This window comes from Nuphar pumila, chromosome 10 (genome assembly GCF_984573655.1).
Source record: "Nuphar pumila chromosome 10, dmNupPumi1.hap1.1, whole genome shotgun sequence".
NCBI lineage: Eukaryota > Viridiplantae > Streptophyta > Magnoliopsida > Nymphaeales > Nymphaeaceae > Nuphar > Nuphar pumila.
Window position 1 is genome coordinate 98,580,675 of NC_143258.1, and position 27,005 is coordinate 98,607,679.

At 35.3% G+C, this 27,005-nt stretch overlaps 1 protein-coding gene across 2 annotated transcripts in view; it reads left to right on the top strand.

Annotated features, from left to right (window-relative positions):
• Nucleotides 1-26,617, top strand: part of LOC149827537 (lysine-ketoglutarate reductase/saccharopine dehydrogenase bifunctional enzyme) — a 118,724-nt gene extending 92,107 nt beyond the window's left edge. The window contains exons 15-25 of one of the 2 annotated variants that reach the window (XR_016434912.1): nt 1,960-2,040; nt 3,118-3,183; nt 4,157-4,274; nt 16,644-16,773; nt 17,733-17,812; nt 23,422-23,580; nt 23,730-23,917; nt 24,267-24,375; nt 25,174-25,335; nt 25,582-25,651; nt 26,281-26,617. Coding sequence is in view for 1 of the 2 variants with exons in the window: in XM_090019446.1 (XP_089875572.1) it covers nt 1,960-2,040; nt 3,118-3,183; nt 4,157-4,274; nt 16,644-16,773; nt 17,733-17,812; nt 23,422-23,580; nt 23,659-23,917; nt 24,267-24,375; nt 25,174-25,335; nt 25,582-25,651; nt 26,281-26,339 (1,293 nt within the window). In the remaining variant the exon portion in view is untranslated. Of the gene's footprint in view, nt 1-1,959; nt 2,041-3,117; nt 3,184-4,156; nt 4,275-16,643; nt 16,774-17,732; nt 17,813-23,421; nt 23,581-23,658; nt 23,918-24,266; nt 24,376-25,173; nt 25,336-25,581; nt 25,652-26,280 lie in introns of both variants that reach the window. The other variant, XM_090019446.1, reaches the window with a different exon arrangement.
• Nucleotides 26,618-27,005: the final 388 nt, after the last annotated feature.

Sequence of the window (27,005 nt, forward strand, 5' to 3'; positions counted from 1 at the left end):
CTCATAGGAGATCTGATTTGTCAAATTTGGACATGGGTTGGTTTAGAAAATGTGTTTTTCTAATTTGACCGACCTCTATTTTGGGTCTTTTTCAATTTAGATCGGGGTCGACCCACTCCATTTACATTTGGGTTGACGCCAATTTGGATCTGGACCTAGTCCATGATCCATATTGACTAGTGCCATGTATGAGCTTAAATCCAAATGGATATGAATATGAATTTGGATCATGGGTCCAACCCCGACCCATAATCCATCCATAACTTATTTAAAACAAAAGAAAATTTAAAACTTTAAGAAACATATATATATATATATAGTAGTTATGATAGTTATGATAGGTTGGAGTTCTACCTTTGGTAGAACTCTACAGTTCTACCCGGCATAGCATAATCTAGAAGTTAGGATAGGGTAGAGTTCTACCTTGTCATGACATCTTGCAGCCATATCTTAAAGAAATTATAAATATTTAAAGGTGAGTTCATCAAAGCATGGTCATATTCTCAGACACTGGGTTTTGTCTATTAGGAGTTTCCAAATCTGCTATGAAGGATCCAACAGTAAAAATAAATTATATAATGGTTCATATGAAGTGGACTTGAATTTAGAATGTTTTAATTTTTCTATCAAATTATTCTGAAGAAACTTTTAGGGATTAAACTCCAATTGTCACTTGCATTCAATTTTGTTCTGATTGTTGTCGGCTTTGCAGTACTAAAACCATTTGGAGTTTTTAGGACATCACTGCAACTTACCATCTCCTACTCTCAATTGTGTAATTGTTTGGCAGTTTAGGAATCATGGCAGTCATAATATGATTATATGGTTTAAGGTGACCAAATAAAGGCATATTATATTTCTAAATGTACATAAAGAAATTGTTTTAGGAGCAAAATGATCGTCACATGACACAGCTTTAATAAAATTGAATTATTGTTTCTTGGATGACCTATCTATTGAGTTTCTTGATAATGAAATGGAAATTAGTGGACCCCAATATGTGAATTTTTGTCTCATATAGAGAATTCATGTACTATGTGTCACGAACTGAAGTATATATATGCCTTGATGTGCCACTTATGTGCAAGAAAACACTTAGAGAATATGACCTCTTTTGGGTCAACACATGAAAACACAAGAATGAGCCACTAAGGGCTGAGAGCACACTTAAATAATGGATAATATTGGGATCTACCCAACGGCTAGAAATCTAGACGTTGGGTAGAGTCCCAATATCTCTATCCTAATTCCCAAAAAGCCCTCATGGCTAAGAATATTTACATTTTACAAAAAGAAAGAATAAAAAAATAAAGATACATTAGTTCCAGATTTACATGTAAAAAGACTAAAATACCCCTTACTAACATATGTACAGAAAAACATATGTAAACATATCTGTTTACGTTAACACTATGCTCCTGATAAAATACCTATTAGTGGTCTTGTCCTTCCAGTGCACATCAAATTTACCATAATCCCAGTCTTGGCCATCTTAATTAATGCTATTCTGTCTCTTTTTGGACAAGAGATACAGAAAATATGTCAATATATGAATAACCACAGATAAATTTTTAGAACTTTATTCCCATATAAAGCCTGACATCTTGTCCATGGGTAAAAAGGACATACCCTATGTCATTCTATATTCCATGGTGCTACAGAGGGGCAAACAGGGCTTTTCTAGCTTGTCTATCTGTATAAGTTGGGAATGTATTTTATTCTTAAATGTAATGCAAAGATGCACATCAAATAAAAAATTGTGCCAGATGTTTTGCATCATCATAATTTTGAGGTGGCATTTTGAGTATGAGTCCTGATTTTTAGTGAGCCCAAATTTGTTACTGTTAGTATATTGCTTTTCCTGTAGCTTCTTGCTTATAAACTCGGGAGAACTTTCTAGATGAAGGTTGTAGTTATATATTATTTGTAGCCTATTATTCAAACAGTATGTTTTTGTAGGCTATTGAAGGCATCCCAAATGCAGAGGCAGTTGCTCTTGATGTAATGAATAAGGAAGAATTGTATAAGTACATCTCTGAGGTAATTGTATTCAGTATTACTAGTCAGTAAATGTAGATCTCCTGGTTTTGTCAAATATTTTTTGCTAAATGTCACTTTTTATGAGATATTGGTTAATTATTCTTCCAAGTTCTCAAGATGTTGATGCAATGGGGCATGTGAGACTAATGTCTAACACGGTTAGTCTATGTGTAAAAATTTTGTTTTAAAAAAAGGAACAACCTATTTATAGAATTTGTATGTGCATTTCACATTGTTAGGAAGGATTAACAACCAAGGAGGGTATTCTAGCCATTCAGTATATGAGAGCGGCACCTGTGTAATATGGATATGTTGAGGAATCTTGACAATTGAAGTACTTTGCAAAGTGCAAACAAGTTTATTATCTAAAGCCAGACACATTTGGTATAGAACTGAGCATGAATGTTGTGCTATTAAAATGTTCTCAAAATGTAGTATGTTTTATAGAAGTACATTTTACATGTACTGCTAAAGGGATTTTTTAACATTCTATTATTCTTGGACAGGAAGTCTTTTGCATAAATTTTCAGGGGCAATCACCTATTTTGCTAGGGTTGTTAGAGGTTTTGCATCATTTAGATAACCCTTTCTCATAACATGGAGTAGGACTGCTAAGAAATAAAAACTTAAAGTTTGATTATGGAAATTATATAGGTAATTGTATGACTATTTGCTTAGCTTTTGGATCCTTCGATCATGATCTTCTCAAAATATTGGAAAAAAAAGAAGGGCAAAGAAAACCTCAACTTTTGTGGAAGAAACTATTATATTGATTTATTAGATGAGATTCATAATGTATGATTTTCATGTATCAAGATTTTTTTAATCTAAATTTGTTCCAATTTATTGGTTTTCTTTGTTAGCATTTCTCTGTGTTTCCTGTTTTAAATATTGATTTACTAAGGCCTTCTCAAAATCCATTAATGTTGGTTCCATGTATTGAATCATATTTCAGCTCTTTTATTCAAGAATTTTATCACGAGCATCCAATTTCAGTATATTAGCATATAACATGCTTTGCTTAGTGCACATTCTTATATATCTAGTCTTAATTATGACATTTCCTTTTGTTTGTAGGTTGAAGTTGTGATAAGCTTGCTTCCACCTAGTTTCCATCTTGTTGTAGCAAATGCATGCATCGAGGTATTCCTACATTTCTTCATTAACTTATGCACATATAGGTTGAGGTGGAAATTTGGAAAAAACGACTAAATACGTGAAATAAGTTAGTGGATGAAGACAATTATGTGAGGGTGAGTTTATGTGCCGGTTGGTTTCCAAGCTTACCAAGGGGGCACATATTGTCAATCTTCTGTTTAGTCCTATTACAGCATCAGCATCATCAAGTATTTTTCCATCTGCATCAGATTAGCATTGTGATTCCTCCTCCATTCTTTGTATGCTTTAGTTATTATATCTTATAAACAACAGAGTTTATTGTCTTCATCATATGGAGTGACTACAACATGTTGGTTGTCTAAGTTACCACTGTTCAAAACAACCCACTCCCTTCAAAGAGCATGCCTGATGTTAGGTCTTCTCAGTAGCCCCATTAACAAGAGTTTTCTAACCCTTCTTTCATCCAAGCATCTTCTAGTCCAGGTTTTGTTTATTATAGATTAAAATAACACAGCTGAGGTTTATTTATACTATGTATATATCTTGTAGCCTGGCCAATATTTTCAAACTCCAGTTTCCTTTTTTGTTAGGTGCCGGGGCATATCTTTAGTCTTATTTAGAATTCTTGGCAGTCTATCAGCCTTTCATCACCAGCTTATTTGAACTAATTTAGTGGATTTACATGGTTAGCTCTTGAAATTATGATTAAAAGTGAGATCAAGAATATTTGAAAGGTTAGTGAGCAGTTTTATGCATGTATGTATCAACTTTTTAAATATAAAAAAGTTGAAAGAGTTATTTGAGGAGTTTATTATTTTCAATTTTGCGCTGTGATGTAATTATATACAGTACCTCTTGCTTGAACCTTTACTTTTTTTTCTAATTGAATCTTCAAATAGTTTTCTTATAGATATACTCAGGTGCACATTATGTCTGGCACAATTGTTTGTCAATCAGGTGATACATAATAACCAAAGAATATTATTTGCTTGTGCAGCTGAAAAAGCATTTGGTGACTGCAAGCTACGTCAGTGATTCTATGTCACAGTTGGATAGCATAGCTAAAAGTGCTGGCATCACCATTCTCTGTGAAATGGGTCTAGATCCTGGAATCGGTAAGGGTGCACAGAACTGGTCTACAAATGTGACTAACAACACGTTGAAAATTTGTAAATCTTGGAATTAATATAGGCAGTCATCTCTCTCTCTCTCTCATATGATGCACTTAGTTATCAACTAAAAATTTGTCAATCAATAGAATAATTAATAAAGGACATTAGTTTTCTAGAATTGTGTGTACAACTTTGTACCAGTCATGGTTACTTGCATATCTTAACTAGCATGTAAATGTCAACATGGTATCATATCATAAAAAATCATAGGATTTAATACTTAAGTTTTAATTTATTTTGAAAAGTAAAAAATTGAATTGGTACATCACAAGTAAATAAATAACTTTTCTGATACGAATAAAATTTTGTGTTTAATGATTGCACTCTACCATAAATTCTATAATATTTAATCATTTTTTTATTCTCTAGTATATTTTGAAATTACAATAATTAAGTGAATAGACTACAATCCACAAAAGATAGTAGATTGTGGGAAAGGTCTGTCATCCTCCTCATTATAGTCCCTCCTAGAAGCCATAGCATTCCATTGGAATACAGTCCTGATCATCGTAGCTTTATGCATAGTCAATACTATGGCTACTAATAAAATATGACTTGGAAATAAAAATTGGATGGAATAATAGGTATTAAATAAATTGTCCAATGTGTCCGAATTAGTCCAACTTCATACTTTCTGGCATGAACTGTATAGATAAGAGAGGGTTTTTTTTTGGTTTGTAGTAATGGAATGGTTTCATTATCTAAACTGAACATTTCCCACCAAAGGATCAGTCCAATATTCATTGATAAATAGCACAATCCTTCTTCGTAAGTCTCCCTATTTGAGTATTAAACATCATAACCACTAATAGGAATAAGGCGGCAGTAGCTTCTGTATGAGGTGTTGGGAAGATCATGGAGAAGTCAAGACCTAACAAAAAAGCAAACTTGAATTGTTATGTGAAACACTGGGATGGGAAATGAAATGGGATGTCCTATATTTTTAGCACACAACCATCAAACCAGATACCAAAACAGGGCTCGATGAAACAAAATATATCATGGCATGTCATCCTCGTTGTGTAAGGGCAGGCAACACCAACAATGCATGCAAATGATGGAACAAAAGAGCAAAATCTATCTCCGATACAAATTGGCTATATGGCACCACCTGGACTGAGTCAAAGAACATTTTTTGAAAATGGGCAGATGAAAAAAGGATGCACCAGTAAAGGTGATAAGGCAACTTCCTAAGTGGCTTTCTACAATAATGATAGAGCAAGGTACAAGGTGGCATACTCTCGATGTTCGTAGTAGTAGACTTTTCCAGTTGTCAACCGTAAGTGGTGCCATGTCGTGCTCCATCTTGTATGGTACCTTTGATTGAGACTGACATTCTACCCAACACTAAGTCAACGATAACAAGCAGTGATTACCACATAAGATGTCAAGACTCAAGATATCATGTCTTCAACAATTAGAAAAAGAAATAAGGCAAATTGGCCAAGTAGAAAATCACATATTTCAAGTCATAATTTTACTGATAAGAACCATCTAAAATCTAAATAAAATGTTTTAAGTTTTACAGCTCTCTCTCAACCCTCAACTCTTAAGTCAAACACCCAAGCTAGCGAGTGGTTGATCAATCACTATCTTCTTTATTTGCCTTTTTTTCCTTCCTAAGATCATCACCATCATATTCATTTCTCTTGATCATCAAACTTTTTGTTCCTTCTGCATTAACCCAATTTGTCTTTTCTTTATTTAATACATCAAACTTTTTTTGAACACATTCATTTAGGGCACGTTTGGAAGTGAGAAAATACAAGGAAAAGTGAAAGTACGAAAGAAAAAAGTACATCTTTTCCAACAGTTCCAGACGAGACAATTTTTCGAAAGGAAAGTTTTTCTAAAAAGTATGATTTTTGATAGGAAAATTTTGCCTATCAAAAGTTCTCTCTCTCTCTCAATGGGTTGTGCAAGATTGAAGCATGTTTGTCGGCAATCAGCCCCAACTTATTGAGCATCCCTCTCCCTCATAGTTGCTCCTTACCCATCCGCCACCATTCTGAGTGAAAGGGCGACAACTGCCACATCGTTTCCCTCACCTCCACCATGGAGCAGAAGGTGACATTGTTTGTGAGACACATGGGTGCTCCAGAAAACGGTGTCTCCGATCTTGGTTCACCATTTGATGAATTGGGTATCCAGATTTCACCCTCAGAATTGAGGGAGACGGCCTACGAGATCTTCGTTGTTGCGTGTAGACCAACCGGAGGGAAACCCTTGACTTATATTTCTCAATCCGAGAGGAGCGGCAACAAGGAGAGATCACAAACTTCATCGTCGTCGTCGTTATCTTTCTCTTTCCCTACTTCATCTCCTTTGCACAAATCATTGACCTACTCTCCCACAAGAATAGTGAAGGAACTAGGGTTGAAGTCCTTCAAGAAGAGCCTGCTCAAGGATGGAAGCCCATCGAGAGGAAGGCAACACCGTCTCTGACGCCCTCCGACGAGTCTGAGACTATGGACGCATGTGATCGACCCACCTCTCTCTCTCTCTCTCTCTCTCTCTCTCTCTCTCTCTCTTTAACACACACACACACACATTTTTCTCACATTTTTTCACTTTGTTATTCTCATGCTACACAAACAAGCAAAAATTTTCATTTAGAAAAGTTATCATATCAAAACTTCTCATAGGCAAACTTTTCTTTTCCTGTGAGAATTTTTATTGCTTCCAATTGTGCCCTAGTATGTTAATCTTTTCTAGGATAATGAGATTAAATTGTTCTTTGTGCCTTCTTATAGTAGTTGCAACAAAATTTGACTTATTTAATACTATTTATTTTTGGTATCTTACTCTTAGAATCATAATCCTACCAATGTTGTGAAAAGCGTTGAGGTGTAGAGATGTGCCCTATCAAAATGTGAACCGAAGTGTAAGCCTCGAGGCATAAAGCATACACCTCACAAATACATTTTTAAAACTTAAAAAAACTTTAAAAAACATAAAAAATACAAAGAAATAAAAGAAATTCTTTATTAATGAAGCAATAACCAATAAGAAATAAGAAATCTCACATAAATACCGAAAAATATGAGAATAACATTTAAAAATAACATTAATGCAACAACGTGATCCATCTAAGTATCTATTCATTTAAAGTTCTAAACAAACATCAAGCTAATTTTTTCATGCATGCTTGCTTGAAAAGTTAGCTTTATTAAACTACTAAAATCACACATAATAATCCATATCTAGACTTAGTCTCACAAACAAAAAACTTAAACTTGTTTTTCAATTGAAAATTTGTGAACAATGTATGCTTTATGGAATTACAAAGCAAACAACAAACATTTTCATTTATCAAAATATTATTTTAAATTTTTGTGACCTAACAGTCTGTAACGACCCCAACTGACCCTCATAAAAATAATGGTAATTTTTTTTTAAACAATTGCGGAAACTCACCCATGGATCCGAGGCCTTACAAATTTAATATACCAAACCATACTCTAAATTGTGCATTGAATCAAATGAAGAATAAATCAAACTTTATTAATTCAATAAATAAATGTCAAATAGTCTAGACACAAAAATCATCTATCTTAGTAGAGTCACTTTGTTAGAAAATTAGAAACCAGTTACAGGGCTCACAGTCTCCAACTAGCTAGTCGGGACATTACTGAGCATTCGAGCCTGTAAAACAATTTTAAGAAAATGAGTAAAAACCAGTCCTTTCTACGAATTCCTCTAAAAATTCAAAAAGTAAAAGAAATAGCATATACCAAATTCATGCATAAATTTAAGATGAATATCACAATTAATAATTTACCACAATCAACTTACCAGTCAAGCATTTAAACAAAATATCATGTAGAATCAAGTATTATGCAAAACCAAATATGCATAAATGCATGAACTAATCTTAAACAGTAAATATGCATGATTCAATGCACATGCATGAATAACTTATTAAGTTATTATCAGAGTTGTTTTTGCATGCATGTCCCTACTAAATGCACACAAATTTAATTTCTAATTTTTTTTAAACCCGCGGATACTCGAAACGGATCCAAATTCCCGAAGTCCAAGTTAGGTTCCCTGTTATAGCTTAACATGCAATTTGTATTTTATTACTGAGCTTCACACTTGTTCCTCGACTGATATCAGAAATCCTCACGTAATGCCAAGACGTCAATGAAAATCCTCAACCACTGACGCCACTTTCTTGGCATACCAAAATCACAACCGAGTCAAAGTATCTGAAATCTCTCTAAAATTGTGGCTGAGAGGTGAACCATCATATCGGGTTCTGGGGAGCAATTGCACACGGAGTTTTAGTATCCTCATAGTCCCCTATGACCACCATCCAAGATTCCTACACTGTGCAAGGGACATCTAGGAAGAAATTAATTATACTGTTTTGGTCATTTTTACCATTTCAAATCAATTTCAAATTCTTTACATTAGAACTGTTTTGCAAATCCATATGCAAAACTAACTTCGGGCCCTGGCCCGCATGATTTAACAGTGTAATTAATTTTGGAAAACCAATAATTTTTATAAATAAAATTTTGCAATGCATAAATAAAATCAACAAGTGGAATAACATATGCTCTTGGCCTACACGGCCTGTAGTGGTTCACAACTGACCACCAACGCATCTCAAAAGTGATTTATGCACTTTTGCAAAATTGTAGTGAACATGCAACACACTCGTTGTTTCAGGACATGTTCACAATGAATATTCAAATACACAAAATAAATGCACATGAAGCCAAATATATACACATGTCAATCGATGCTTGCAGAACACATTAACATGATCAATTCCATACATAAACAATCAAACATGCATATGATCATATTTATGCAAACATCAAATAAATTTCAGGTTCATGTGTATGATATACACAAGTTCAAGTCAATCAAATCAAAATCATGTTTATGTATTATTTCAGAAAAAATGCATACATCAATCTTAAACATGATTAAATTCATGTACTAATTCAACCAAGGTTTTAAAACTCGCCGAGTCAACTCGGTGACTCGGCTGACTCGGCCCTCCAGCGAGTCAACCCAAGACTCGGGCCTGACTCGGGCGAGTGTTGGTTCTTAGATCATACTGAAGAAAAAAAACTTCTAGTACATATGAAATTGTTTTTATCTAGTTGTGCATCAAAATTGTCACTAGATTATTGTGTGCATCACAAGGACCTTAAGAGAAGTCCATCACTATGATTTGACCACAGCAATCCAATTCATCTTACTATAAGAAATATTTTGAAGGTAAAAATTAAGGAAATATCAGTCTTATCCATCACACGCTCAACTATGTGCTTTCATCCTTGACTTTGCAATTCTACGTATCTGTATTTTCTGTTAACCTGTGACTTGTAGGTTCCATTAAAGACAATGCACCAGTAAAATTTTAACAAATAACATAGATGTGCATTCCTAACACATTTGACAACACATCCAAAATTCCAAATCATTTCATCTTACCATAACAAATTCAATGAAGGAGAACATAGAAATTGCAGATCAACTGTAATAGAAAGCTTCTCTGAAATAAATGATAAACATAAAGGTAACAGGGGAAAAGAAATAGAGGGTTACAACAACACGAGAAAAAGAACAGATTTAGAAGGAGAAGTGATCAAACAGTTCTGAGAATTTCTCATGTTCCTTTACAAGAATGACCATTATGACTAGATCCAAGAAAAACAGACTCACCAACCAAATTAAAACCTCAAATCACAAGGATGAAGCAACTATTTATCATTTCTCAACTATTTATCTTCTAGTGCATATTTATATATTGTTTTTCTTTTAAAATCAAAAGTTAACAAAACCCGGTCCGAGTCACCGAGTTGACCCGCCGAGTCACGAGTCAATAAAGAACGAGTCGAGTCTCGAGTCACGGGTTTTAAAACCTTGAATTCAACTATGCAAGAATTTCTTATCGAGCCAACAACTGAGGCTGATCTGAATTCACAAATCAAACAATCATTCATTCGGTAGATCTGGACCAGATCTGCTTAATTCATAAACTCGACAGATCTGGTCCATAACAGTTCGCCTAAACTTGGCAAAACTGATCAGATTTGTGTACCCATGAAACTCAACAAACTAGAACCAGATTTGCGTGTACAAGAAACTTGACAAGTCTTATCAGATTTGCACACTAAATGAAATCAGCAAGTCTGATCAGATTTGCATACCAATGCAACTCAGCAAATCTGATCTGATTTGCTTACTAAGGAAACTCAGCAAGTCCGATAAGATCTGTACACCTGAGACTTGGCGGATCTGATCAGATTTGCATATTATAAAACTGAGCAGATCTGATTAGATTTGCATATCATAAAGCTGAGCAGATCTGATCAAATTTGCATATCTATAATAATCGACTTGTCTGATCAGATGTGCACACAGTGGAATGTGGCAAGTCTGATCAAATTTGTACATAATGAAACACAACAAGTCTGATCAGATTTGCACATAAATAAAAGTCATCAAGTCTGATCAGATTTGCTTACCAATAAAACTCTGCAAGTCTGATCAGATTTGCACATAAATAAAAATTGACAAGTCTGATCAGAAACAATGCACCCAACCTAACAGATCTGGCCAGATCTGCACACTTAAGAAACTTGACAGATCTAAACCAGATTTGTCAACCCATGCACTTGGCAGATTTGCCCAGATCTGTCACTATGTGAAAGTTGTCCGATCTGTCAAGATCTATATGCATGCATCAAATATAAATCTGGAACAATAAAACCCATTCAACTATATGCATGTCAAGAAATTATCAAATTTGAACAAAGTGTGTGTGTGTGTGTGTTATAAACAAATCTGAACCATATGATATTTTTCAGAAACATGCTATAAATTCATCACACAAGGGTCGTATGCACATGTTCAACAGTATGATCAAAAGGTCGATAGGATTATATTTATATATATATATACAACATGAAAAGCCATTAAAAGAAAATCGACAACATGTATTTTCAAACACATGGAATAGGAAAAAATCGTTAATCCATATGGCATACTCACATCAATTATATATATATATATATATATATATATATATATATATATATATTCTTTTGAATCAGATTTTTTTTTCATCTAATACTTATACATAAACTGATTTATACATATTTCTTTCCGTAAAAACTTAGAGAGAAACTCGTACCTTGAATCGAAGTGTAGAAAAGATAGAAAAAATTGATGGATGTACGAAGAAAAACTGATTTTTCTTCTTTTCTTTTTCTTCTCCTTCTCATTTTCTTTCCTCTCTTTTCTTCTCTTTTTCTTTCTCTCTCCCCACACGATTTAGGGGTTTTCCTTTCTTTTTCCTCTAGCTCTCTCTCTCTCTCTCTAGAACACGAGTTCTAGAGAGAGGTAGAGATATACCCCTTTTATATTATTTTATCTTCTTTATTTTTTTTATTTTTCTAATTTGGATTAATCTAGAAGGTGACATCCCCTCTAGATAAGGCCTTAATTAAGTAGAGTTCTACTCTACATAGAATTCTACATTGTCTTCGAGATTATTTTTTAATTAATTAATTATTTTATTTCATTTAATATCTAAAGAATATTCCAGAGGGTGTCGCCCCCTTCTGTAAGTCCTTTATGGGGTAGAGTTCTACCCTTGTCCTCTTTTAATTAAAGGTGATTTTAAAGTTTTAAATTGGCCATGGATGGATCTCGGATCCATATCTGGATCCAAGATCTAAATTCATATCCAAATCCACATGGATCCTATCTGGACCAGATCTTAGTCAATATCGATCTTGGACTGGGTCCAGATTCATATTAACTTGGATAAAACAAAGTGAATCTCGTCCCATCCAATCCAGAAAAAGTGAAAAATAGAGGCGGGTCATTTTTGAAAAATATGATTTTAGGATCCACCGTAATCTGAATTCGGAAAAACAGACCGCCAACGCGATCAGCATTCCGAGGCGCACCTAACGGTGTATATACCTGATTTTCGCCTCCGAATTTCACTTGAATTTTGCTTGAATTTAAAGGTTAAAAACAAAAAATTCTCAAACTATAATTGGTTCAACTAGGCCTTGTCAGTGGGCTCTGGGCCATGCCCAGACACACAGTTGAGGTCACCTATATTTTAATATATTTTTCCATGATTTTTATCAATTTAATTAAATATATAATTTAAAAATAATTTTTTTTTGAATTTAAAAATCATGGAAAAATATGCGATATTACATAGTCAATTGCATGTACATACTAGATTGCATGCATATTTGCAAATAATCATACAAACTTAAAGTAACAATTTGAAAAATATGATTTTTATATAAACAAACTTAAGCTTAAACAAAATAAACAAATTGACACTATTTTTATACACACTTACCCAGTCAATTAATTGCAAGAAAACCCAGTCACTAAGAAGAAGAAGAAGAAGAAAGAAGAGAAGAAAAAGGAGAACAAAAGAAGGAAAAAGAGAGAGGGGGGGTGGGGGGGGGGGGGGGCTAGGGTTGGTAAACAAGATGAACGAGTCGAGCCCACCTTGTTCAAGCTCGGCTTATTTACCATTTAACTAGGTTCGAGCTCGGCTCGTGCTCATAGGTGCATGAACTGAGCTCAATCCCGATCCAAGCTTCGGTCAGCTAAGCGGAATCATGAGCTCGCTTGTGTAAAAAATATTACATAAAGTTAATGCTAATGTTGATGAGATTTGAACCGAAAAGCTCTCTATCATGTGCTATATTGACAAACCAGATGTACAAAATTGCATTTTATGATAAATGTTGCAACACTTAAATTTTATATCTTATGTTCATACAAGCTTACATGAGCTGAACCAAGTCGAGCACCCTTTGTTCGTACTCGACTCGTTTTTTATTAATGGGCTGCTCATATCTTGGCTCGACAGTTGCATGAACCGAACACAAATAAGTTCACGACGAGCCGAACTACAAGCTACTCGCCTTGTTTCCAAGTCCTTGGGGGAGTTTTCTTTACCTGTCGGGCCTCCCTCATTCTTTTGTTTTTTTATGTATCAAATTTGGGTTAAATGGGGGCTTTGACCCAAGTTGGTTGAGGCCTGCGCCTTAGCCTAAGGTTGTCAACGGGTCGGGTTTACCCGGACCCGACCCAGACCAAACCCTATAGAGTTCGGGTATGGTGACAAATAAGAAGACCAGATTAAGACTCTGGTCCGGACCGGAATGTCCGATTAATACATGGACCTGGGTATAGTTTGTGAATTTTTATACCAGACCCGAACCTGATCCGAGTCCAATTAAGACCTGCAATTTTCAAAGTAAAAATGATAAAAAATATTATTTTACCGAGTATGATCCGGGTCTGGTTCGTGTAGTTTTTATCGGATCCGGGTATAGTTTCTCTTATAGTAGACCCGATTAGATATGGGTCTGGACCCGATACCATACTCGAAAACCTGGTCCAAGTCTGGTTCCACTTGGGTCCAAAGACTCCGAACCAAACCCGACCTGTTAACACCACTACCTAAGCCTAAGGCGCGCCTCGCCTGGAGGTGTACACCTCAAGGCCTACGAGGCACACGCCTCAAGCCTTTTGCGCTATATATGTGCGCCTCAAGGCACAAAGGCCCTTGCCTTGAGGCGAGGCTTTCTTTTTGGGCCTTGAGGCACGGTTTTTACAACATTGAATCCTACTTATAAAAATGTGTTACAAAAAATTTAATACCTCTCTTTTCTATAAATTATAGTAAAAGAATTAGTGAGCTGTTTATGTTCTAAATAATTTCCTCTTTGTGTAGATTTGCTCGAACACACCCACATCCACTTGCAATGCAAGTTTGGTTTAAGATGTGAAGTGAAGTCCTTCAAATTTGGGGTGGCATTTCCAATCCTACTCTACCATAAATCTAAGTGGAGAGCCATGATAAATAGTTCAATAGTGGATGATATTAAACTTTTAAAAAAGAAGACATATTTAACATAATAAGTAGATTTGTTTTTAAAAACAATCACTAATTTATTAAATTACTTGGATGCACAGCAGTATGATTTCTTACTGCAGTTTTTGTTCCCGTATCGTAAAGAGCATTATATAAATTTCCTTATCTATGAACAGTATTTTATTTCTCATAGTCCAGTACCTAACTTGAATTGTAAAACATATCTGAAATCAAGTACAGTAATAAGCAATTGTATAAAGGGACGGTGAAGTTGTGCAGTGCACCACTTATTTATGAGGTCCTATATGGGCTCATATTCTTTCTCATTTTTTTAAAATTGTCTCTGATGATTTTTCCTGCTTTTGTTGTTTCTCCATAGAGATATCTCATGGCTTTTCTTTCACCACTAATCGCTATCCTAAGCATCTCAAGTAATGGCATTGTTATCTTTAACAACTTCATGCATAATTCCCATAAGCTACCTAATTCTTTTGCTATTCTTTTGTTTGTATAAGATGATGCACTTCACTCATCTTATGAAAACATTTATCTAATTATGATTCAATTTTTACGAAGTTTTGCATCATCAAATAGTTGATGATGAATTTTGTGACTACTAGATGAACCAATTCCACCCCTTGTTTGGGCTCGCATTAAGTGAACTACCATGCATGGCTATATATAAATTTTGTAATAGATGTACTACATTTGACTGTTCTCTTGATTTGTTCAATTTTCCCTGTTCCTCCAAGTATATGGTCTAAGAGATATCTACCAACTGCATATTTGTTTGTTCGACCATATGTGTTGTAAGTCATAGCAGAGCGAATTTCAATTTGTGCCCTGAAGGTTGCTCATGGAAAATACAACTCAGGATATTAGCTCCTTGAGCCTCCCCTTCTTTTGTTGTTCATTATATCGCTCCTAGGCTTGGTGGGTTTTCTTTGACAGCTTCATGCCTCAAAATTCATAATACTAGCAAGAAATTGTTGGCAGCCTGTATCGCTGAAAATGAAGGGAGAACTAGATGGATATCTGGGATGAATTAATATGTGTTCAGATTCCCACATTTCCAGACTCTTGTGTCTGATCCTTGCCCTACCTTGTCACTCATGCTTAAGCAAGTTGATGATTCTAGGGACTCTATTTGCTGATAGGATAAACCACCTGATTGACGGCCTTCCACTGTTGATCATTAATGATTGTAATCATTTTTTTTATGACGAGGAACCCTTGCTTAAGCAAGGAAAACCCCGGGTGATGCCCCATGATCACCCTGCCTTACGTGGCCCACCTCTGAAAGCTACTGGCGCACCTGTGCGCCAGTGATGTTTGTTCCGGTGTCTTCATCTTAACACCCTCACAACCACCCCATCATTTTGTAACTGTGCTATTATCGATATATCAATGACTTAGGTGCAAAAGATTATTTTTTGATGGGTTGGCTTTCCAAAAAATGAGGATTGTTATTAACAGTGTTACTTTGAGTGCTTATGTTAGGATCTTTCATTGGGAATGTTTTTGTCTTTCTAATGTGGAATTATGTTTTGTTTTCCTTTTGGAAACTTCTAGACATGTTCTCTATTCCCGTTCTTCTCAACTTTTTTTCCTTTTTTTGGTGTGGGCAACAAAGAACTGCAGTACTTTAGAAAAAGTGCTTTCAAAGGTAAATATTGGTCAATCACCTACATACTGAATAAACTTGTGGTATAATAAAAAAAAGGAAAAAAGTTGAAAAACCTATATATATATATAGTCATGTCCCCGTGCCCTCATTTTTTGAAATTGCCGTGTCCTACTGTCCGTACCCTCTGTACCTGCACACGGACCCATACCCTTGTGTAATAGATTCTCATAATGCATTTGGCTAGATACAATAAACCATACATAGCCATGAGGAAAAACAAGACATAAAAATTAAATATTTTATTAATGAGAAATATTCACACAAATATACAAGTCATGGCTATATATGTTCACACAAATAACGGCTAGAAGATCCCAACGGCTAGTTGGATTAGCTATAATACAAAAAATAAAAATAAGAATAAAAGAAAAGAAAAACCTAAAACTAACCTACAAGTATACATATCCTAAGAATCATAAGAAAAGGTATATTTTATACCTCGAATACAATACAAATAAGAATACAAAAATACACATAAGAAAAAGGAAAATACCTAAAGTACACTTAGATGTACTTTGGTATTTACAAGACAAATACAATAACATAGAGAAATGTTACATATATATTAACGAATGGTTGCTACTTGCTATTTAGGCGTTAAAATTTTAACTATATCATATGTTGAAAAAATTATTTATGCTCATCTAACATCTAAATTTATTTGCTAGCATTGTTCATTTCAAGGGTGGAAAACATTTTAAGTTGATCTATATTGATTAATAAACTCTTCTACCTTTAGATCATATGATGGCAATGAAGTTGATTCACGAAGCGCATGCTATGGGAGGCAGAACAAATTCTTTTATTTCATACTGTGGGGGTCTTCCTTCTCCTGCAGCAGCAAACAACCCATTAGCGTATAAGTTCAGGTGTGTGTGTCTAAATCCATTGGTCCTGTTTTAAGGTTACTTAGGCTAGATTCTTTTAGAGGATTATTTCGTGAAGCATATCCTTGATCATTCTTCACTTTTTGCGTGCAGTGAAGTATTTCTAGTTGCTGCATCTAATCATTTACATATTTTTACTATTTTAGATGTTATAGTTGCTTCTGTTTTTCTTTCTATGTAATATGTTTCTGAAGTTCTGATTGTAGGGTATCTAATTTCCTTTTTTTCTTTTGAAATTTTTATTTTCAAATATACAATTTGATCAGCTGATTTCGCAGACGGGCAACGGTTGTATTGGAACTTGGTTGACCATCCAAAGATTTTTGAGTTTGATAAGAAGCTAACTCTCCTTCCGATGCCATGTTAGCTTACATGCAATAAGTTTTCCTTTTTCTGGTCAAACCAGATCTTACCTATTGACTTGAAAAAATAAGCAATGTTGCTCAGAAAAATAAAAAACAAATGGAGAAATGAAATCCAAAACATGTGGACTCCAACAGCATATCAAGCATTCAAATAGTTAGACCAGTATGTATGTGTGTGTGATTTTTTTCCCTTTTTGGTCTCATAGTCATTTTGATAAATTTATTAAGGCATTTTCTTAACTTCAATTCTCTGTGCACTTCTGTTTGTTTGAGATGTGATCAATCTATATGTTATGGGAATTTGTTTGGTCCTCATGGATTATAGTCTAAACGATGTGAGATTATTCTAATGAAGTATTTAGTTTCCTTATAATGTAAGATGTATTATGCAGGTGTATAAGACAAACTTCTAATATAAACAAGCGCAATATCATGCAATGACTAATCATTCTATTGTTACTGGTGTTACAGTTGGAATCCTGCTGGAAGCAATCCAGCCACATTCAAATAGCAAGAAAACCTTATAAGCTCAATGTTATGCAGTGACTAATCATTCTATTGTTACTGGTGTTACAGTTGGAATCCTGCTGGTGCTATCAAAGCAGGACGCAATCCAGCCACATTCAAATGTCACGGAAACCTTATAAGGGTACAGGGTAAGTCTTTTATTTCTATTGCTGACGTTTTGGATCATGTTTACTAAAATTTACTTTTTAAAGGTTGTTAAATAGGACATCGTGGGACTGGCTTACCTAATATATCCTGAAAGTTTAAAACTGAATCCTTGCTGAAAGGCACAACACTCATCTGAACTTTTCCATTTTACAGTCTTTATTGTCATGAGAATCTCCAACCCAAACTAAAGCTTTTGCAAAAAAGAAAGATAAAATGAGCATCATTCTACTTGTCCAAAGACTCATTGTTTCTTCAATTATTAGTCTGAAAGCTAAAACTCCTGTTAACATCTGGTCTGATCACACTTGGGGTCTGTCTGCCTCATGCTCCTGGCATTGTCTTTATAATGGTGGGTTTGAGACTTTGAGTACAAATATTTATACATGCACATATTTCTTTAAACAATATCTTCATTTATGCATGTAAGGGCCTATCACTCTTGGATCCTTCCTCTCCCTTGGGATAGGCAATCCTAGCAGGACCCATGCCTTGCTTCATGACTATGTGGCTAGGGATGTCAATGGGTCGGGTTTACCTGGACCCGACCCAAACCAAACCCTATAGGGTCCCTGTATGGTGATAAATAATGAGACCCGATTAAGACCTGGGTCCAGACCCGAAGGTCCGATTAATACATGGACCTCGCTATAGTTTATGAAATTTTATACCAGACCCGAACTCGACCTGAGTTACGATTAGGACCCACAAAATTTCAATGTAAAAATGATAAAAAATATGGTTTTATTGGGTATGGTCCGAGCTTGGTTCATGTAGTTCTTATCAGGTTTGGGTATGGTTTTTCTTATAGTGGACCTGATTAGACCTGGGTTTGAACCCAATACGATACCCAAAAACCGGGTTCATGTCTGGTTCCACCTGGGTCCGAGCCAAACCTGACCTGTTGACACCCCTATACGTAGCTATTTCGAATTCCAACATGGGAGAGGAGAAATGAAAGACAAGACCCGGGAGAAAGAGAGATTGAGAACCCCAATTGCTTGCATAATGTAACGCCCTCAAAATTTTAACCTTAATTATTGTTCAAATTTTGAAATTTCGAGGCCAAAATTTTTTTTTTGATAAGTATAAGTCAATCAGATTTTATAATGCGAAAACGATTTTAAAAAAATGGTTAAGATTTTGGGCGAGGCTACGCTAAAGATAATAATCAAATCAAAATGTACGGGATATATACATTTCAAACCACGTATAATATAAGACTGAAATATGAAGAGTTTTAATTTCATTTCAAATCAGAGTATAAAAACAACACTTGAGTCTCTACATTATCAAGTACTTAAAACGAAAAGATCATGAATACCAAGATCGCAAGGTAAGAGTGGACCCTCGAGGATGCAGCTCGACCAGTCCTTTGCTCCGACTACTCATTATACTTTACTTGCATTACTTGTCCCCCATAAAACGGGGTTAGACTCGCTAAAGTCTGGTAAAGCAACCCAAACTCAAACTTAAAGAAAACATATCAAGCATTTAAAGGTAAAGACATGATATATTATTCATCAATCGTCAGGTGATAGACAAATAAACAACATCCTATGAGTTATTCAATTCGAACATTCGAATATAAAGCATTTCATCACTTAATATTCTATTCAACATTAACTCATGCATTCAAGTCATACAAGTCATCGCATAAGTATATATATATATATAAGACATTTAGATCATTGCATCATTTTCATATGCATTCATAATTCTTATAAACAATAAGTCAAATCGCATTTGACCATTTCAGCGTGAAATGCACGCACATACATTCTAAGTAATTTAGTTAGATATTCATGATACACATCAATCATGATACATAGGTGTGATATATTCACTCAGACAATCATAATGCAATCATTTGCAATGAAACTATGTAGGCATGATGTATCATTCACCTAATAAGTCAAAACTAGTCATTTGTGAGAATGTCACCTATACGCTAACATAAGCGTCACAATCATAACCTCATATCAAGATCTAAAATCAATAAGGATCTGATTCTCACATCTGAGTTCAACATATAATAATGCTATAATAGAAAAACCAAATCTATAGATTCATAACTGGGTATCTCAATAAACTCAGAAGATCACCACAATTCATCATAATATTTTGTTTAATCATAATAAAGATTTACAAGATGTACGCCAGATCACCTGGTCTGAAAATATACAACCTCAGAAGGAGTTACCGCCCTAGACGGATGGTCTGCCTGGTCTTGGACAATGCACTTTCTCATAGGAATATACCGCCTTCGCAAGCTACACGCTCTTGGACAATGCATTTCTTCATAAAAACTTACCGCTTTAGCTGGATTACCTGATCTGGTCATGCACACCCTCACAGAGAATCCTTTGGGAACAGTTCCTCAACGGGTACCATATCCAATGAAAACTATTGTGATACATGCATCAATACAATTGACCACTCTCAGGGTCGATAGTCATCAACACAACACAAGCATGTATACAATCAATATGCATCACATCATATATCACTTCATATGACACTTAAATTATAAAATCACACATTTAACTAATAAGGTTCCATGAACCATAGTTCACTATTGAACTTAAACATTTATCACATGCCTTCATAATTTTATATCACATGGCATTTAAATCATTTCATATATAAGCATATTATCCTACGCACCATACATTCAAAGAGGCCTAAGCTTCTATGGTGAGGCGTGGGCCTCGTAACTTGCTTTTATTGTGCATAAAGTCATAATAAATTTGCCGATTATATGTCTAGCTTATACTTGAATTGACATTTAAGCACAATGAATGTATAAAAATCTCACCTATTTTTGAAGGTAAAGAAACTAAATAACAAATTTAACATGATATATTTTGGCCATTATCAAAGATGAAACGCAAAGGGTTTGAAGAAAAGGGTTAGATGTATCAAAGATGAAACGCAAAGGGTTTTAGTCAAAGATGAGGAGATTAAGGAGAGATGGAAAAATTATTTTGATAAGCTATTTAATGATAGTCATGCTCAAGATCTTGGAGACTTCTCCATTCCTTTTCATGAGATAAATCGTGACTTCATGCGCAAGATTCAAAAGAAAGAAATTGCAGAGACTTTGAAGAAAATGAAATCAAGAAGGGCAGTTGGCCCAGATGGTATACCTATCGAGGCTTGGAAATGCTTGGGAGAGAAAGGTTTAGAATGGTTGACAAATCTTTTTAACTTGATTTGGCGAACAAATAAGATGCCTAATGAGTGGAGGAAGAGTACTTTGGTGCCTTTATATAAGAATAAGGGTGATATACAAGATTGCACAAACTATCGTGGTATAAAACTCATGAGTCATACTATGAAACTTTGGGAGAGGGTGATTGAGGCTAGGTTGAGGAAGGTTGTCATGATATCGGAGAATCAATTTGGTTTTATGCCTGAAAGATCAACTATGGAAGCTATACATCTTCTTAGACAACTTATTGAAAGATATAGAGAGAGGAACAAAGATTTGCATATGGTTTTTATTGATTTAGAGAAGGCATACGATAGAGTACCTAGGGACGTTCTCTGGTGGACAATGATGAAGAAAGGTGTTTCTCTCAAGTACATTAGTATAATTAAAGATATGTATGAAGGAGTAGTAACCAATGTCCGCACTTGTGGAGGGGTGACAACCAATTTTCCGATAACGGTTGGGTTACATCAAGGATCTGCTTTAAGCCCTTTCCTATTTGCGATAGTGATGGATGAGCTTACGAGATCAATTCAAGAAAATGTACCGTGGTGTATGTTGTTTGCTGATGATATTGTTTTGATTGATGAGTCTAGAGCTGGGGTTAATGCTAAGTTAGAATTATGGAGACAGACATTGGAAGCTAGAGGTTTTAAGTTGAGTAAGAGTAAGACTGAATATATGGAATGTCGGTTTAGTAAGCAACGAAGTAGGGATGGGAGTGTAGTGAAGCTTGGTGAGCAAGATATACCGGTGAATGATTATTTCAAATATTTGGGATCCATCATTCAAAAGTATGGAGAAATTGATGGAGATGTAAATCATAGGATAAAGGTTGGGTGGATGAAATGGAAAAGTGCTGCTGGAGTGCTGTGCGATCGTAGAATGCCATTGCGGTTGAAGGGAAAGTTTTATAGGACGACTATTAGACCCGCTTTACTATATGGTACGGAATGTTGGGCTGCCAAGAGACATCATATTCAAAAAATGAGTGTAGCTGAGATGCGGATGCTTAGATGGATGTGTGGAAATACAATAAAAGATAAGATTCGGAACGAAGAGATACGTAAGAAGGTAGGTGTTGCACCCATTGAAAATAAGATGCGAGAGAATCGTTTACGGTGGTTTGGACATATTCGGCGAAGGCCTAATGATGCTCCAGTTAGAAGGTTGGAGAAATGGGAAAATATATTAGTTAAAAGAGGTCGGGGTAGGCCTAGGAAGACTTGGATGGAGATGATAGGAAAGGATATGAATGCTTTGAACCTCACCGAGGACATGGCGTTGGATAGAAATGATTGGAGGAAAAGGATTCATGTGGAAGACCCAAAATGAATTTCTTTTTTGGTTCATATCGCTGACCCCAATTGTTTTGGGATGAAGGCGTAGTTGTTGTTGTTGTTTGTTGTTGTATATTTTGGCCATTACTTTATGAGTTTCCTAAAAGATATGGAATGGTAAAAAAAATACTTCTGTGGTTCCTATTGCTAGAAAAGAAGACAAAAAGCATCAGAAAAGAGGATGTTTTCAGCAAAATTAATTAAAGGTAATTCTTTTGTCTTTATATCTTTTATTTTTATTTTTATATATTTAATCTAATATTTTGATTGTTTAACTATTCATTGTATTTTTTAATTTAATCTTTTGCTTGCTGGTAAAGCAACAAATGGAACATGTTAGAATTGAATTATTGTTTTGGTTGCATTGACCAGTGGCTGGTGCTCTTCTATCATATATGGATAATTATTTGTTGCATGAGTTTATCTAATTTTGTAAGTCAAAGAATCTGTCACATATTACATATATTTGCAATGGTTATCATGTATGTTTTATAGTAAATGAAGTACTTTATTATAGATCTTTTATGTTTTTAGCTTTATGCCTTGAAATATACTAATGCTTACACCTCGTTATGCCTCATTCATATTTTTCAAAAACACCTCATTATGCCTCACGTCTTTAGAAACCTTGGGCGTATTTGAGGTCAAAAAATAGGTTTGACATGACATCAATCCAACCATGACATACCCAGGTCCAAAACTAGGGAATTGTCTTTTTCTTTTGGTGTTGAAGCTGAATGGTGATTTAAGAAAAAACTCATAAAAGGCTTGAGAACTACAGCAGAGACACAAAAACATACTTTCTAAATTGAGTAAACATTACATACTGCAATGATCTCATACAACCTTCCAACTTGACAAAGGACAACTCCATGCCAGAGCCAGCCTAAACTCCTATTACTGGGGCAGTTCCAGAAGTGACTCTATGGAGTATCTTAAGGAAATTCTTGGGCTGTTCAGTCTCAATACTTTGTTTGAACTGAAACCTTTTGTTCATGCATGTGGCAGATTCTAACCTCTAAATGGATACATTTTGTAGGTGATGAACTTTATGACTCTGCAACAACGATTCGTTTAGCTCATCTTCCAGCGTTTGCTTTGGAATGTCTTCCTAATCGTGACTCCATGGTTTATGGAGACCTATATGGAATTTCTGGTGAGGCAACAACTATCTTCCGTGGGACACTTCGCTATGAAGGTATATCATTTCATTTGGCATCGATTTGCTTTTATCAGTGTATCATTCTCTTTTCATTTATGTCAAATATTTTTCCAGGATTTAGCAAAATAATGGGCAGCCTGGCAAAAATTGGTTTATTTAACACTGACATCCATGCGCTACTGAAGGAAGACAGAAGGCCAACATTTAAAGAGTTCCTCAGGAATCTTCTCAAGTTTGATAAAAATGAAGTCTTGACGATGAATGCAAGCACAGATGTTTCAGCAGGAGAAGAGAGACAATTGGTTGAAAGATTGACCATGCTTGGCTACTGCAAAGAGAAAACTATAGCAGAGAAAACTGTTAAAACAATCAAGTGAGTTAATGGTGCCTTCAGCTGTTGACTTATTTATCTCATAATTGAAGCCCATGTCAAGTACTTAGAGATTCTGCTGGCACCTTATGCAAAATGATCGCCTTTGGTCAGATTTCTCATTTATTGGGTCTCTAAAAACCTCAGGATTCTTGGCCAGTTATCTTAGTTGACAAGCTACAAGCAATTAGTATGAGTCTGACATTATGGTCTATATTATCCATGAGAATCCATAAAGTCACAAACTCCATTTTTTTAATAGATTGAAATGGGCGGTTAATACTTGTTTTGTTATCCTGTCTAAACTTGAACATGACTAGCCAGATATTATAGATGTTTTGTTTGGTAATAGGTTTTTGGGGCTCGATGAGGATTCTGAAATTCCCAAAGCTTGCCACAGTCCCTTTGACGTAATCTGCATACGGATGGAAGAGAGGCTAGCTTATAGTGATACAGAACAGGTAATTAATTTGCTTTCTTTCTGCACTCTTATTTTAACCTGTGTGGCTCGTTTTAGTGAAAGATCCATGGTGTGTAATCCTACATCGAGGGGAACCAAATAACGGCTTTGATACAGTTGTAGTAGTTGAATTCTGTCAACAGTCTGTCTTGCCAACTATATGGTGTTTTTCAGTGATATCACTTTGTTGCCCATGAAATATTTTGTTTTATTGAATTGAACTCCATATTTGCTATTGAGGGCAAAATCCAACCCAGAAGTAGCAGCTTGCATGCAGTTGTAAGCAAAAGGAACAACAGAAAAATGAGGAACAAAAACAGAAGTATTAACCAAATTCAGGAAAAAGGGTTGTGAATCAGCAGTTTTTTATTTTTTTGCATCTAGCTGAATAGAAAATTTATCTGCTCTTTTGCGGAGTATTGAGGATATCTTCATCTTTGGTTAGGAAGAAGGTCAATTCAATTTTTTTTATCATTCTTTTCGTGGATGGAAAGAGATGTTGTCCAATGGAATGGATCACTTGGTGCCTTCTCAATAATAGACTTGGGATACCTGACTAGCTTATGCCACTCTGGACTTACTAGTTCCTCAATCAATTTGGCCGTGTCTTCCATCTTTATGGCACAGACATGGAGCTTCGTTTGTGATCTTCTTCAGGAATGCGCACGTGCAAGCAAGCACAGACAATGTTGTCTGTGCCTCCTTTATATGGTTTAGATATCTGTTCTTCCTTGCTGCACACACACACACACACACACACACACACACACACAGTTCTCATCATTTCTTCATGATGCAGGACATGGTACTTTTGCACCATGAAATGGAGATATCTTTTCCTGACGGACGCCCAAAAGAAGTCCATCAAGCAACACTATTGGAATTTGGGAAAATGGATAATGGAAAGATGTCCACTGCAATGGCTCGCACGGTGGGCATTCCAGCAGCTATTGGAGCTATGGTATGATAATCGGCCTCCAGATTACTTCATAAGCTGAATAAACTGAATACTTCCAGCTGTTCTGGGCAACTGAGAAATGAGACTTTAGGTTTAACCAATCAGTCTGGCTGGTCCTCTACCATTACTTTACCTGGACCCACCCCAACCCATATCCTAGCTTAGTGAACTATTACAAACTTTTCTTTTAAGCTATCGGCTGATCAAGTTTTTATTGTGAATCTCATATATTCATTCCTAATGTTACAGCTCCTGCTTGAAGGTAAGGTCAAGTCAAGAGGTGTCCTTAGACCTCTTGAACCAGAAGTCTATATTCCAGGTAAGAACTTTTTTTCTGGGTAATCTCTGTCACATTTTTCTGTCCGAGATTGATTACTTGAGTGACCCTAAGACTGCTGGCTTCTTTTAGTCAAGTCTAGGGTGCAAATGAATCAGATATGAGCTGGATCTTGCCAGATCCAAATCTGAGTCTGAAATACTTTTAGTAGATCCAAATCTGAATCCGAATCTAAATCAAATGTGGAAATACTAGATAGCAATTTACATGTAAAAAATGCAATCAGGTTGGATTTGGATCTGAATTTGAATTATATTCGACTTAGGGTATCAAATCTGAATCTGATCCATGTCTGATAATAATCCAATTTGGTAGATCCAAATCTGATTCAGATGCACCAATTTTACTTGAAAGGATCCTAATCCAAAAATAACATGTCGGACCGAGATCGGATATCTGACTATATCTGATCCATTTGCACCCATAGGTGAGTCCATGCGCCAAGCCATCATGACAAGTGTCAGGCTTAACAACTAAAATTTGATTCCAGTCAATTGAAATTGTTCATTGGATTGACCGAACTTAGTTGATTTAGTTTGGTTAGTGATGTTGCATCAGAAATTTCTGAGCTATATAATTTTGTATTCATCTGTTCTTTTTTTATTTGACAGCCTTGGATATCTTAGAAGCATCTGGCATCAAACTCATAGAAAAGGTTGAACTCTCCTGATCAAAGATCCATAATTCAGATGATCCGTTTCTTGCTTTGCAGAGATCGCATCGCCTGCATGTACATATATAAACCAATCTAAGTTGTCCTTATGATGAATAATCTCTGAAAAAATATTAATTGTTGGTGAGTCCATTTGAGAGGCTCAGATTGTAGTAGGCATAGCCCTTTGCTTTGTTTTTTGTTTAGCAATGAATTAACTGCATGATTTCCTGGAAGACTAGCCTGTTATCACTAAGTGTATCAATTTTATCGATTAATATATCATAATTCTTGGAGTTGGATTTCCCTTAGTGATGAATTAGCCTCCAAGATTTCTTGGAAGATTAGTACTTTTTTTTATTATCAAGGATGGTAATTATGGATTGTTATAGTCATCAAAGGGCTGAAAGTGTAATCTACTATCAGGCGCGTTGAAGCATTTTATTCAACAACATATAAGCCAAACTTTTGTGCAGATTGTTTCTTTTATTTTTTCTAATGACTTGTGATTCATGTAGAAATTTGGGTTTATCTGGTTCATCAGGAGCTATATATATATATATATATATATATATATATATATATATATATATATATATATATCTTTCATAATGCAAAACTGCATGTGAGATTGGAACATGTATTCGTTCTAACCCCTTGTGATTCATGTACGAAATTTGCATT